Source organism: Sceloporus occidentalis, unplaced genomic scaffold (genome assembly GCF_023333645.1).
Source record: "Sceloporus occidentalis isolate IW3139 unplaced genomic scaffold, rSceOcc1.0.p SCAF_5, whole genome shotgun sequence".
In the NCBI taxonomy this organism is placed as follows: domain Eukaryota; kingdom Metazoa; phylum Chordata; class Lepidosauria; order Squamata; family Phrynosomatidae; genus Sceloporus; species Sceloporus occidentalis.
Window position 1 is genome coordinate 42,110,612 of NW_028316985.1, and position 14,069 is coordinate 42,124,680.

General features: G+C 45.4%; 1 protein-coding gene across 12 annotated transcripts in view; it reads left to right on the forward strand.

Moving 5' to 3' along the window:
• The window catches only part of ANKS1B (ankyrin repeat and sterile alpha motif domain containing 1B), a 499,785-nt gene that overhangs the window by 459,174 nt on the left and 26,542 nt on the right, over nt 1–14,069 (forward strand). For 5 of the 12 annotated variants that reach the window (XM_089523884.1, XM_089523883.1, XM_089523887.1 and 2 more), the window contains one exon: nt 650–966. In XM_089523884.1, the coding sequence (XP_089380010.1) occupies nt 650–760 (111 nt within the window). In that variant the 3' untranslated portion in view covers nt 761–966. Of the gene's footprint in view, nt 1–649; nt 2,725–4,279; nt 4,424–5,134; nt 5,154–14,069 lie in introns of those variants that run through there. The other 7 variants (XM_089523885.1, XM_089523888.1, XM_089523891.1 and 4 more) reach the window with 4 other exon arrangements.

A 14,069-nucleotide genomic window follows, 5' to 3' on the forward strand; every position in this document is an offset into this window, starting at 1 on the left:
AAATCAAATGTGACTTGACAGTTTCTCACTTAGGTGAGGATTTAAACAAACCAGTCAGCTTTCTGCATATTTATTAATAGACAAGAAAGGAAATGAATGTGCAGATGGGTTTTGTGGATGCAGTTCCTCCTCCAGGCTGCTAGGAATATACACACTTAGCCTGTTTTTTTTTTAAATCACGGATAGGTTTTATTGGCTAGATTTACCCTATCCTTGTTAAACACAATGTGTATGATGATTGATTGCTTGATAAAGCTGTGCATGTATGCATTTGATTCAGTAGAGAAAGTGATGTGAGAAAGCAATCCTTGCTACCTGACCTTCAAGTCCATAAATATAAAATCCTTATGTTACTAGGAATGCAAATGTCAAATGGACGTTTTCTGTTACACCCTCATAACTTCAGATTTAATATAGCCACATCTTATTTTACCAGCTCAGTTCCAGAAGGCAGTGAAAATAATGAATCAATGTCCCCTTGGATTATCATAATAAAACAGAATATAGGCTATAGCCCCAGGAAAGCAATACATGGTACATGCTGTGTAGATAATGATGTGCCACTGTGACCCACTTTTGAGGACTTTCTAATATGTTCAGTACTGGAGTAGATAAAGCATTGTTGTGTTTCTTTTTATTTGTTTCAAAGCAGATAGACCCCACTGAACAAAAGACTCTTGCCAACCTACCATGGATTGTAGAACCAGGACAAGAAGCCAAAAGAGGAATTAATACCAAGTATGAAACCACAATTTTCTGATAGTGAACTGTCCTCTAGTTCTTGTTGTGCCTTGCACTCAAAGCAGTCATAGCACAGCCTTTCCTTGACGGCAACTCTTCAGTCTAGTAGAGGGGAAGACTGCACTAAATGAGTGGCCTTGAAACTAGCAAAAACATAAAAGCGGGGGGAAAGGCTGCTGGTCATTTCTGATGATTGTTCTTCCTGCAGCATTGACAGAAGAATGACATGGGATGGAGACATTTCAATTACAGCCCACAAGAGGAGCGGGAGATTGTTTTCATGCAAGCACTTCTCTTAGGACTTTGCCACAGTGCTTTCTTTGATTTCGTATTTTAATGTTCTACTTTTACAACGGTCTCTAATGCTGCTTAGTTAAACAACATTCAGTTGTGGTTGGGTTTTTTTAATTTCGAACATGACGATTTTTAAGTTGAAATAGATTTAAATTATTTAATACAACATTTGAAAAATATTTATGGAATCATGGGAGTCCTATAAAAATTAATTAACTGTACTGTTTAATATCTTTTAAACAATTAGCAAGTGCAAAACATTAACTTCCCTGATTTGTTATTTGCTAGTTTTATGTAATCTTCATGCCATTTAATCGTTCAGAGAAATGAGGTTCTGTATAGCAGTGTTACAAAGAATCAAAGTTTTATGAATGGCTTAAAAAAAAAGGAATAATAATGCATGAAAATGCACCTTGCATTAAATATTTTTGTGGGATAGAGGAAAATTATAAGTATGAATATTTATGATAAAGGAAGTCATTAATTATGAAAAGAGTTAGGATTTATTTTAAAAAATAAATTGCTGCTCCTGTATTGCCAGAGCAGTTAACAGTGGGGTCATCAATACACTGGATGGTTCACTTAGGAGGAGGAGGAGGAGGAGGAAAACAGACACCGCCAGTGATTGCACTACAGGCAGGTTTTCAAGTTACTATAGCCATGAGTTTGAGTTTTTAAGAATCAGAGAGATGGATTTAATCAAAACGAGGAATTTTATCAAATTTTCTGTCTTAGAAAGCTGGTTTAAATGAAAAAGTTCAACTCAAAAAATGAATTTTTCCTAAATAAACAAAAAATTCCAAAGTAATAAATTCTTTCCACAAAACCTGTCAAGCGTTGGCTTGACATTTGACTTAATAAAGTTTACTTACAATTTTCTTTGAAGTATTTTAATTTTGTAATGTCTTTGTGGAGTATTTGTATAATAACATTATGTATATTTCAGTGGAACTGAATGAATTATGAAGTAAAAATATCAATCATAAGCGAAAAAAATACATTTTAATGTATATTCTATCCAGTCAAAGTGTGAGTCATTTTGAACTTCATTATAGAGATATTAATGAATAGTGTGGTTGACTTAATGTTTTTTATTATTCTTTGATATTTAACTGACAATTTCAGTTACACTCAACCTGGATTTTTAACAAAATTGATAATGGAACTTGATTTAAAATTTAAAATTGTATATGGTTTAGTTGAACCTAATCATAGCTCTGAATGACAAACAAAAAAGAACTCCTTTTAATACAGTATTCAATTTACTTGAAATGATGAGCTCCTTGTATATATTTTGCCTATTCATTGTTGATATGTATGTAGTAGGCTGAAAGTAAACACTGAAAAATATAGTACCAAAAGGAATATTGTATAGGAGAAAAGTAAATAGTAGCCTCACTGCAACAAATACTTCTGTGTAAATATGCTTGGGCTTCCAGTTATAAATTTTGTAATTTTTGTCATTATTTATATCCTATGAAAGCACATAAAATAAATTGGAGTTGTACAGTCACTATTGGCTTCTATTGAACACTAGGCTGTTCCGAAAAGAGAACCAATATACTTTGAGCATGGAAAATATAATACGTTCATATCTCACATATAATGCCCCTCAAGCAAGGAAGACTCCTGTACCATCTTAAAGACAATCTTTATTTGGCATAAGCTTTCATGGATTGCAACCCACTTCATCAAATGCATCAGGCAACAAACTTTTTATTATGCAGGCTCTTGGCAACTCGCCATCTCCAGAAGAAGCATCTTTCAGTGATACTGCAGTACTTTTCCCCCTTATGTACTTTTAATATACAGTGTGCCCTTGTTATCTGTGGGGGATCTATCCTGGATCCTCCCGCGGATAGTAAAAAACATGGGACCTTAATTCCCATTCTTAATGGGCATTCATTTCTGCTTGCACTGCTGTGTGCATGTGCACGTCCATTCAGAAAGCTGAGGCTTGCCATCCATGGAAGTTCAAACAAGTCCACGCTTGGCGCACTGTAATAATCTGTTTGTGTTTTAGTAATGTTGCATCCTAAGAAATCAGGCGTAGGCTGCTGTTCATGAAAGTGTCTGCTAATGAAAACCACATGTCCCCTCCACTAAATTATAGGACTGGTGTTGGACAAAGACAGCAATTTAAAACGGTTAGGCCAAAGCTAGAACTAGAAAGATACATAGTTGTATGTTGCATCTTCACTGTAACATAACTCAGACAACAACCACTATAACACAAATTATGAAGTATGTTTAAGAAGTCACCAGAAAAGGTGCCTATTAATCTAAATTAGTTATTGCAAGTAGTTCAAGCTAATTTCATTAAGTGTTGAAGCCAAAAATTCCATGGAAAAGATGGAAGTAAGAGTGAAACAGTTCATGTACATGTGTGAAGAGGCACCCACAAGGGAGTGATGCCAAAACCTTTCAGAGATGATTTTCCAACAGTTTAAGGAAGATGAAGGACAAAGATCACAGGCTAGGATATGCTGCAATATGAAGGACTAAAGATATTGCAAGCTTTTGAAATTAATAATGAATTTGTGCCTCATGCAAATATAAGTAAAAAGCTAGTATAGATATTCCAAAAGTCATTTAGTCTTTATGCCTGTATAGCAGGGTGAACAATAATGCCATTCTGTTTTGCACAGCTAGTCTAGTAAAATACCATTAAAAGAAACCAAAAGTTGTGGAGATCCAACAAGATCCACAGGGTAGCAACTCCCCATGTCTTTCTCAAGGGGAGTTGGTTAGAGCAACTAAAGCCATTCCCCAGATTGAAGCCAGACTGAAATGCATCCTGATACTAAATTTCCTCCAAGAAAATCTAAAGCTGCCCAGCCACCACACACTGAAGCACCTTGCCCCCAAGGGGAGAACAGAAATAGGGCTGTAGTCTTCAAGTACCTCTGAGTCCAGGGAGATCCTCTTCAGGAGATGACATGCTACAAGGCAGCAGGAATCTCCTCTAAACAGAAGTATCTATTCCTGAGCCCATTAAGCCAAATTACATCTGCTAGATCTTGCCAGCCATGATGAGCAAGGGTCAAGTTTACCTGTGGTGGAATGGACTGATCCAAGCATATTGTCCGCCTCATCAAGCTGCAACAACTGAAAGTGATCCAAAAAAACCTGTTCAGATGGGACACCAGATACAATGATGTTACTGAACTTTGCCCCCCCCCCCCAGCCCAAGGATCTACCCCAAAACAAAAACAGGCTAAACCATGTTCTGCCATCTTTTCAGCCAGCAATGTACTGAGACAGCACCATGGTCATACCCAATGAAGCCCCAATCCATTATGGAGGAGCACCACATAGAAGTAAAGTCAGCAGAGACCATTTGTTAAAACGTTCTTCGCCTGCTTCCTAGTTGCAAACACCCACCATGGTAAGTTAGGTTATCCTTTTATTGGTTTTAAAGACTCCAATTTTGTCTGTATTGAACTAAATAAAAAAATGTACCTGTAAAAATGGATGCAAAATTAAAATGTGGGTTTCCTCACTAGAATTTCTATTCTTGGTGACTTGGAGGCCTTGGAGAGCCTATTTATAGGGGATCATTAATAAATTAATTGCTTGAGAATCAGCAGGCTATGCAGTGCAGATGAAGAGCAGGAACCAGGGACCTTTACCAAATTGTATTTAGCTGAAACTGAAGAATAATCATGAATTTGTAAACTATGCAAGTTCAAAAAAATATAATGGTCAGAGCAAAATCAAAATCATTTTGACTTCTTACACATCCAGGTTGGTGGTGTCATCTATTCAGTGGGTGAAAATGCACACTTCTGGGAAACAATGCTATTTGAATCACAGTTCAATTTACTGTGCTGAGAAACAGAATGACTCATCGTTCTCTTTAAAGAACAAAAAGATAATAAAGCAGATATTGGTAGATTTGGCATAACACAAAATTGAAACATCTGCATCTAATTTACCCACAAGACTTACCTTAAGAGTGACCAATAACACTTCTCCAAGTAAAAAATATGAGAGGAATGAAAAGTGGTATTTATTCAGAGTATTCTATATATTTATTTTAAGATAGCAATTCCACATCTATATCCTAAGTTTGCATATCGAATATATTCTGCTGCAGGACTCTGGCAGCACCAAGGAAATAAAGGAAAGGTAGGCAGGACTCAGCAGGCTATGGAAAGCAAAATCTGTTACACACTTCATACTTTCAAACAAGGTAATCTGAAGTTGTGATTTACATGTAATCTTTGATGTTCTTCAAATGAGTGAAATTATATCTGTCTGTTAACAGATTATAGACTATAACAGTGAACACATTTAGATAGCAAAAGATGGGTGATAATTGCAAAGCCTTTTTCCAGAAATCTTTGACTAAGGTATTACTTGAATCAAATAACACAGATAAATGCAATTGTTAGTAAATGGATGAAATTTTCCATGTAAACCATATCTTCGACAGATGACAACACCTGAGATACTTTTCCATTCTCCACCACATCGATTGAGGATGGAAGCTCCTATCAAAGCATACAAATTTCTATACACTTCTACTTTCAAAATGAAAGCAGACAGTGGGTGCTATTAAAGCCTTCTTCAGAGGATTTTAAATACACACACACACACACACAGGACATTATTAGACAAGGGAAATTGGAAGTATAATCCAATGGCAATCCGAATGAAATCATGGGGTTTAATGTTATTGCGTGATAGACTACCACATGCAATTTCGGGCAATGGGAAGTCAGTCCGAACGCAATCATGGGGTTTCCCGTTATTGCGTGAGAGGTGTTCACATGCAATTTCGGGCAATGGCAAGTTATTTTCGGGCAATGGGAAGTCAGTTTGAATGCAATTCGAATTCACGTAAATTCGCTGAACTAGCGAATTCACATGAATGTGTTCTGGTCCCACTTTCATTTCATTCGAAATTAAGAGAAATTCTTCTCATGTGATAAACTCCAATGACAACACATGACATTCAGTTACATAAACATATTTGTAGATTGCTTACAGCCTGCACATATCCACTTCAATTAACAGCTACAGAAATTTCTGAAGCAGGAACTCCAAAACCATTTACTGACAAAATGAAAGCATCTGGAATAAGGTTGAAGTTATTTATATTATATAAGTAGGTCGGGGGGGGGGGGAGATAACATTCAGCATGTTTCGGCTAAATAATGGGACTGTCTGAAAATTGGGGTGGCGTGTAGAAGTGGGAGATAAGAATTCATTTCAACACCATTAGAAAATAGAATTTTAAACTCTGAAAGAATCTTTGTACCCCTAGTTCCATCTTATAGATGAGAGTCTTCAAATTTAATCAATACAATAATTTCTTTGAATATGAGGAGGAAACATTTTAGTTGTGGATGTGAGATCCTTTTTCATTAACACACTTCAGGAAAGTGCCCTGTTTTTCATCATACTTTGGACAGAAGAAGAATGAAACTCTTTCTCATTTTCTCACTTTCCCTTGCTGAATGAAAATGTGACATTTTTTTACTGACAGACAAAATGATTTACTATCGGGTGGCCTACGGCCCCAGAGGTAGCTAACTTGAAGAGGTTTAATAGTGAAATCACACATCCCAAACATTTATTATGATGTAGCTCAAGTTTATACATGATGTCATTTGACATTTGGAGAAGAAATGAAAGGACAGGTTGCTCACCTGTAACGGTATTTCTTCGAGTGGTCATCTGCGAATACATACAAATGGGTTTTACTGCGCCTGCGCAGTGCTGCTCGGAACCTTCTGGAATCACTGGGCAAAGTTTACTTTGCAACATATAGAAACTTTTTGGCGGTAACTCCGCCCACCCGTTATAAGGCCCCTGCCTTCCCGCTCTTTTCCCCAGTTCCGTAATTTTTCCGCCAAGCAGGCGAAGGAAGAGAGCCACAGAGAGCAGGACACTGAGGGGACGGACGGGTGGGATTTGTATGTATTCGCAGATGACCACTCGAAGAAATACCGTTACAGGTGAGCAACCTGTCCTTCTTCTTCGTGGTCTCTGCGAATCATACAAATGGGTTAGACTGACAAGCTTAGGTATGCGGCGGAGGGAGTGTCCTGAGACCATAGCTATGGTAAACCAAAGGTATATTTATTACAATAAATACCTTGAACCATAAAAAGAGTCAGTCATTTGTAGATGCACAGACCAAACATAGCAATAACATTGCTGAACCTGAGAAGTGGACAAAGGGTCGTGCAAGACCAGTCCATGGAAATTGTGCAAATTATCATTCAACAGATAAACACAATAACATATGTACATAAGTGTGAAAAAGCAACCATCAGTAGTGCAATTAATGCAACCCCGAAACTAACACAGCCCTCCCGAAAGCTGCGTCTCGAATGGCTCTGGTGTCCAACCTGTAATGTTTTATAAAAGTCAGAGGTTGGGACCAGACAGCGGCCTTGCAGACATCCTCGAGGGGGATCCCTGACAGAAATGCAGAGGATGCTGCCACTGACCTCGTGGAATGAGCCCGAACCCTGCCAGGGAGAGGCTTGCCTAACAGATCATAGCAGAGGTGGATGGTACCAGCCACCCATTTGGACAGCCTCTGCGCAGACACAGGCAACCCCCGCTTCGGTACCGAGTAGCACTGGAAGAGTCTCTCGGACCGACTGAAGGCAGCAGTTCTGTCCAGGTAGAATGCCAGTGCTCTCCTGACATCAAGAGAATGCAGACGCCGCTCCTCCTCTGACGTCGGGTTCGACGCGAGGGTAGGCAGTACAATGTCCTGGCACATGTGGAAAGCGGACACCACCTTAGGCAAGAAGGTAATGTCCGTACGGAGAACTACCTTGTCCTTGTGGAATCTTAGAAAGGGCTGGTCCCTCCGTAAGGCACAGAGTTCGCCCGCACGGCGGGCAGAGGTGATGGCCACAAGAAAGGCGGTTTTCCAAGTCAATAGTCTCAAGTCCGCTGTGGCCATCGGTTCAAAGGGCTTGGATTGGAGGGCAGACAGTACCGCCTCCAAACTCCAAGCCGGTGTCGGTATCGAGGCAGGAGGATAAAGGTTGGCACAACCCCTCAGGAACCCTTTCACCAAAGGGTCCTTGAAAAAAGACACCCTCCCCCCGAACTGATATTTTGCACAGATGGCAGAGAGATAACCTTTGATGGATGCGAGGGAAAGCCCCCCATCCAAAAGTGCCATCAAAAACTCCAGCACCACTGGAGTGGACACCTGTGCAGGAGATAAGCCCTTTTGTTCAAGGAAGACACAAAACCTCTTCCATTTAAAGGCATAGGCACGCTGAGTAGAAGGTTTCCTCGCGGCCAGGATCACCGACTTCACGGCATCGGGGAGGGCGGTCAGGGTAGGATTCTCCAAGCCACCAGCGGTAGGCTGTCGATGTCCGGATGGAGGATCCGTCCGTCCCGGATCGACAGCAGGTCCGGGCGAGGATCGAGACGAAGAAAGCACCTCCTGGAGAGATGTAGAAGGGATGCGAACCAGGGCTGTCTCGGCCACCACGGCGTGATCAAGATCGCGTTCGTGTGGTCCAGCATCATCTTGGAGACCACCCTGATGATAAGAGGAAAGGGGGGAAAGGCATAAAGGAATCCCTCCGTCCACAGGAAGGCGAATGCGTCCCCGAGGGATCCAGTCATTGGCCTCCTGGAGCAGAACTGGGGACAATGGCTGTTCCAAGCGGTCGCGAAGATGTCGATCTGGGGGGTTCCCCACCTGTCGAACAAGGCGCTGACCGTTTCCGGATGGAGTCTCCACTCGTGGCACACCGAGGACGATCTGCTCAGACGGTCTGCCAAGTCGTTGTCGTCTCCCGGCAGGTGGATTGCTTGAAGAAGAACCTGTCTCCGAATGCACCAGTCCCAGATGCGGAGAGTAATCTCGAGGAGTGTGCTTGACTTGGTGCCACCCTGTTTGTTGATGTAATACATCACGGTGGTGTTGTCCGTCTTCAGGAGCACCACCTTGCCTGTCACAGCGGGTTCGAAGGCCCTCAAAGCCTTCTCGACTGCAAGCATCTCGAGAGCATTGATGTGAAGAAGACTGTCCGAGTCCGACCACCTGTCCTTTACGACCAAGTCGAGGAGGTGGGCGCCCCAGCCCTCTAGGGATGCATCGGTTGTCAGGGTGACCTCTGACTGTGGCTGGTGAAAGGGCATTCCGGCGCACACGTTGTGTTCGTCCAGCCACCAACCCAGAGAGGCGGCTACCGGTCTCGGTACCGTTAACCATCTGGTCGGGGAATCCTCTATCGGAGAAAAGACGGAGAGAAACCAAGCCTGGAGCGGACGTAGACGAAGTCTCGACCACGGTGTCACGAAGGTCGTGGACGCCATGTGCCCCAGGGCGATCTGGACGTCCCTGGCTCTGACTCTTCTGTGTGATATGCAGGGGCTGAGTGATGTTACCAGTGCTTGGAACCGGTCTGGTGGAAGAAAGGCGGAGCATCTTACGGAGTCGAGGATGGCTCCGATGAATTTGATCTGTCTGGACGGGGTGAAATGAGATTTCTCTCTGTTGATTACCAGTCCGAGAGAGTCCAGCAGCCGGATTGCGAATGAAATTGCATCCTGAAGGTCCTGCTGGGAGTCCGCGACAAACAGCCAGTCGTCTAAATAAGGGAAGACTCTGTAACCCTTTTGGTGCAGGTAAGCTACCACCGGGGCCATGCACTTTGTGAAGACTCGTGGGGCTGTGGCCAGGCCAAAAGGAAGGACATTGTAATGGAAGGCGTCGGAGCCGACGGCGAAGGCGAGGAATCTCCTGTGGGACTCCCGAATTCCGATATGGAAGTAGGCGTCCTTCAAATCGATGGTCGCGAACCACAGGCCCTGGTGTAGGAGAGGCAGAATGGAGGCTAAAGTTACCATACGAAAGCGGCGGTAATGGAGGAAGAGGTTCAAATCTCTCAAGTCCAGAATTGGTCTAATGCCCCCATCGGACTTCGGTACCGTGAAGTACCTGGAGAAAAAGGCCGCATGGAAGGAATCGGGGGCTAGGGGGGAAATAGCCCCTTTGTCCAGTAAGGCGCGCACTTCGTCGAGAAGGGTGTCCGAGGGTGGGGTGGAAATGAAAGCTCCGGTGGTCGGGAGCTCTTTGAACTCAAGGGTATAGCCCCTGCGGACGATGTTTAGCACCCAAGAGTCGGAGGAAATGGAGGCCCACACGTTGATAAAGGGCCTAAGAATGTCCAAAAAGTATCTGGGAGAGGCGAAGTGCGCGGGAAGGTCTCATGCCCTCTTTTTGGACTGATCAGGGTCCTGCCGTCGGTTCTTGCGGTACCGAGAAGGCTGGTTTCGGCGACCAGAGGATGACGGAGACTGGGAAGGGTATCTCTGGCGTTGAGGGCCCTGCTGTTGGAACTGCCGGTCCTGGTAGGAGGACCTGCTGAATTGGCCTTGCTGCTGTTGCCAAGGGCGGAACCTCCTACGGAATGGAGCAGGGGTGGGGGCAGACATACCGTGCTTCCTCGCCGCTGCCTTCAGTCTAAACTTCCGGTTTAGCCTGTCATCCGTCTCGGCATGGAAGAGGCCCGAATCGTCTATGGGCATGTCCTCGATTGTAGACCTCACGTTGGCGTTTAGGTCCGAACCCCGCAACCAAGCGTGCCTCCTCAGGGCAAGGGAAGCTGCCATAGCCCTGCCCGAGCACTCCACGACGTTCCTGGAAGCAGTGATGAGCCATGCGCCGATGGAATGGGTCTCATCCCTAATCTCAGTGAGGGTTCGCTGGGCTTCATCCGGAACGTCGGGCACGATGGGGGAGATGCCTTCCATAAGGGTCTGAATATATGCACCCATACAAGCGGTGTAGTTGGTTGCCTTCACCGCCAGTGCTGCAGCCGCGTATGCCTTCCTGGCCAAGGCATCGACCTTCTTAGCCTCCTTATCAAACGGCACAGCGGCTTGCCGTTGGGTCGCAGTTTGCTGGGCACCTTCGACAATGGCAGAATTCTGCCGAGGGTGGGAGGTCAGCCACGGAGCCGTTGGGGCAGAAACCTTGTAAAGGGATTCGATCTTGCGCGGCGGTCCCACCAGGGAGGAAGGGCAATCCCACGAGCGTCTGACCAGGGCTTCCAGGGACGGCATAAAGGGAACCAGAGGTGTAGAGTGGGCCCTGCTGCGAACCCTGCGTTCAAGGGGGTCCCTGGCCTCCTCCTCGGGATATTGGAGGTCAATGTCCAGAGCCCTGGACATCTTGATCACATGCTCGAGGAACGACCTGACATCATCCGTAGGAGAGGCCGTCTCCGGGTGGTGCAAGAGCTGTGGAGAGCTCCGGGCCGGGTCGTCGTCTCCCGAAGAGTATTCCGAATCCACAGGCTCGGGTTCGGAGTCAGAATCTAGCAAGTCCACCGCAGCATGCGGTCTGGGGTGTTGGACAGGCCTGTCCACATGCCGGGAGGAAACCGCTGTCGATGGGCCTGGCCGGTCAGGAAGTTCGCGACGATGGGACACTTGGTCGCGAGGTTGGTCCAAATCCCGGGGACGGTCCCGACCTCGGGAGGATTTGGAAAGGGCCACTTCCTTAGGGACCGGGAGAAAGAATTGGTCCGTCTCCGAGTCATAATAATACTGCGGATCGGTCGGAGAGCGTGGAGCCAGCAAAACTGGAGAAGGAGACCTCGGCGGCTGATCAGCTACCTCTTCGTCGTCCGACAGGAGGAAAGGGAGCGTTGTCGCCGACTGAGTCTGAGTTGGCACGGTCTGGGCAGCAGTGTCCCGAAGGCGACTCGCAGCCGGATGGTGAAGGTTTGGAGAAGGATTGTCCACCGTAGGCGTGGCCAGAGGGTCGACCCGTCCCGGGGAGCCGGGACGCGGACGGTCACGGCGGGACTCCCGGTGCGGTTTGCGAGGGAGGGAAGCATCGTCCGAGCGCCTCTTGGAAGGTGAGCCCGTATGGGAGCTAGTCTTGGAGGTCGACTTGGACCTCTTAGCCGAAGAGGATGAGGTCGCCTCCGGGGCCGAAGACTGCCTCTTCTTGGCTGACTTGTGACGAGGCGGTGCATCCGGAGGGAAAAACTGGATCGGAGACTCCGAGATAGTAGCCGTCCGACCAGCTCGCTCTTCGGTACGGGCAACGGAATCCCTCGAGCCCGAGGGTTCCTCGGAGGCGGTGTTCCTCGAAGTGGGGTCCGAACCAGGCTTGGACTTGGACCTCTTTTTCTCCGGGGCCGCCCGGGACGTTCCCGGTGTCTCAGATGGAACTCCCTCCGTACGGCTGGTAGCCGTTTCCTGCCCGACTGACCCCGATGTGCGGGCATGTTTCAGGGGTTTGGGAGCGGCATCTCGGGCCGGCTGGCGAGAAGAGTCCGAACTCCCCTTGTCCTGCCCCAGAGAAGTAGAAGGAGGAGCGCTGGAAGGGCCGCTGCGAGCCTGGGCAGGTGGAGCCGAGGCAGAAGGAGCTGACGCCGGGCGAGGGTCCCCTTCCCTGATCTTGCCCTGGGCAATGGCAGAAGTAAGCCGCGACTCCCGATTTTTACGGGCTTGGGAGGACATGGACTTACAGAGGCTGCAGACCCTAGGGTCGTGGTCCCGGCCGAGGCAGAAGAGGCAAGAGGAATGGGGATCCTGGACAGGAACCTTTCCGCTGCAGATGTCACATTTCTTAAAAGGGGGAGACATCTTGCGAGTCAAGGAGATCCAAAGCCGAAGTCAAAACAGTCCGAGTGTCCGAGTTACCAGGGGCGGGAGAGAGAGAGTAGTCAAAAAGCAGTCCGAAGGTCAAAAAACGAGAGTGATTCAAAGCAAGCGAAAGTTCCTAGGAGCAGCGAGCGCGGCGGAAAAAAGGAACTGGGGAAAAGAGCGGGAAGGCAGGGGCCTTATAACGGGTGGGCGGAGTTACCGCCAAAAAGTTTCTATATGTTGCAAAGTAAACTTTGCCCAGTGATTCCAGAAGGTTCCGAGCAGCACTGCGCAGGCGCAGTAAAACCCATTTGTATGATTCGCAGAGACCACGAAGAAGAACTAATTTTATGAACTTTTATGGGATGGTAACATACAATTTGGTATAGAATATACTAATTCAGTAGTTTATTGGATTTAAATGTAAATAGGCAGGAGATCAACTCACAAACTGCCTATATAGAAAATAAACAGCTGCTAACACCTATTTAGGATTTGACAGACCACATTCCAGTTTCTTCAGATGCAGTCTCCCTTTTGGAGTGTTCCTTTGACTAAAATGGAACTGTTCAAGTGATAACTGACTTGAGAAATGATATCTGTGTACTGGCAGAACAACTGACAGAGGATACACACAAAAAGCAGTGTCTTAGGTAAAGACACTAGAAAACAACACATTTCTGATCTTTAAAGAAAACAAGATGGACACCATCCCAACTGTAGCCTCGCTCTTAATTGCCATTACCAACAGTCTGCTGGATTTTAAATTGGCATCTTGTTGAGCCTACACCATTTCCAGCATAGAATGGCGCTATGAAAGTAAAAATGGAATGCTGTAATAGTGGAATGTGAAAAGGCTCTAAATCTATTCCAGGCCTTCAAGAAAATGAAATTCATGAACCAAAAATAACCATTTCTCCACCTGCAACCACAGGTTTTTTTAAAATTATGTTATTCATTGCAAATGCCAAAGAGTTTGTGTGAGGAAAACAACCAAGCCTCTTCAGAAACATATAGAGGAACTCTGCTGCAACATAAGAAAGAACAAAACATGTCTCCCTGGGTGAGCCATTTCTCTATCCCCACTCCTCAGACTCATATTTAGCCATTGTTTCCATCCTCTGTTTTATTAAATTTTCTCCAATCTATCCAGTCTCTTCACTCTTCTTCTTATACCCTAATCTTACAATTCCCATTCCCCTTACCACTGAGCTTCCAAGTTCTCAATGTACTGTTCAGTGGTTTTACAAAAATAAATTACACATATCATATGGGCTGCCATTCCTACCTAAATCTCAAGGAAATAAATCATAGAATCATAGAATCATAGAGTTGGAAGAGACCACTAGGGCCATCCAGTCCAACCCCCTGCCATGCAGGAAATCCAATTCAAAGCATCCCTGACAGATGGCCATCCAGCCTCTGTTTAAAGACCT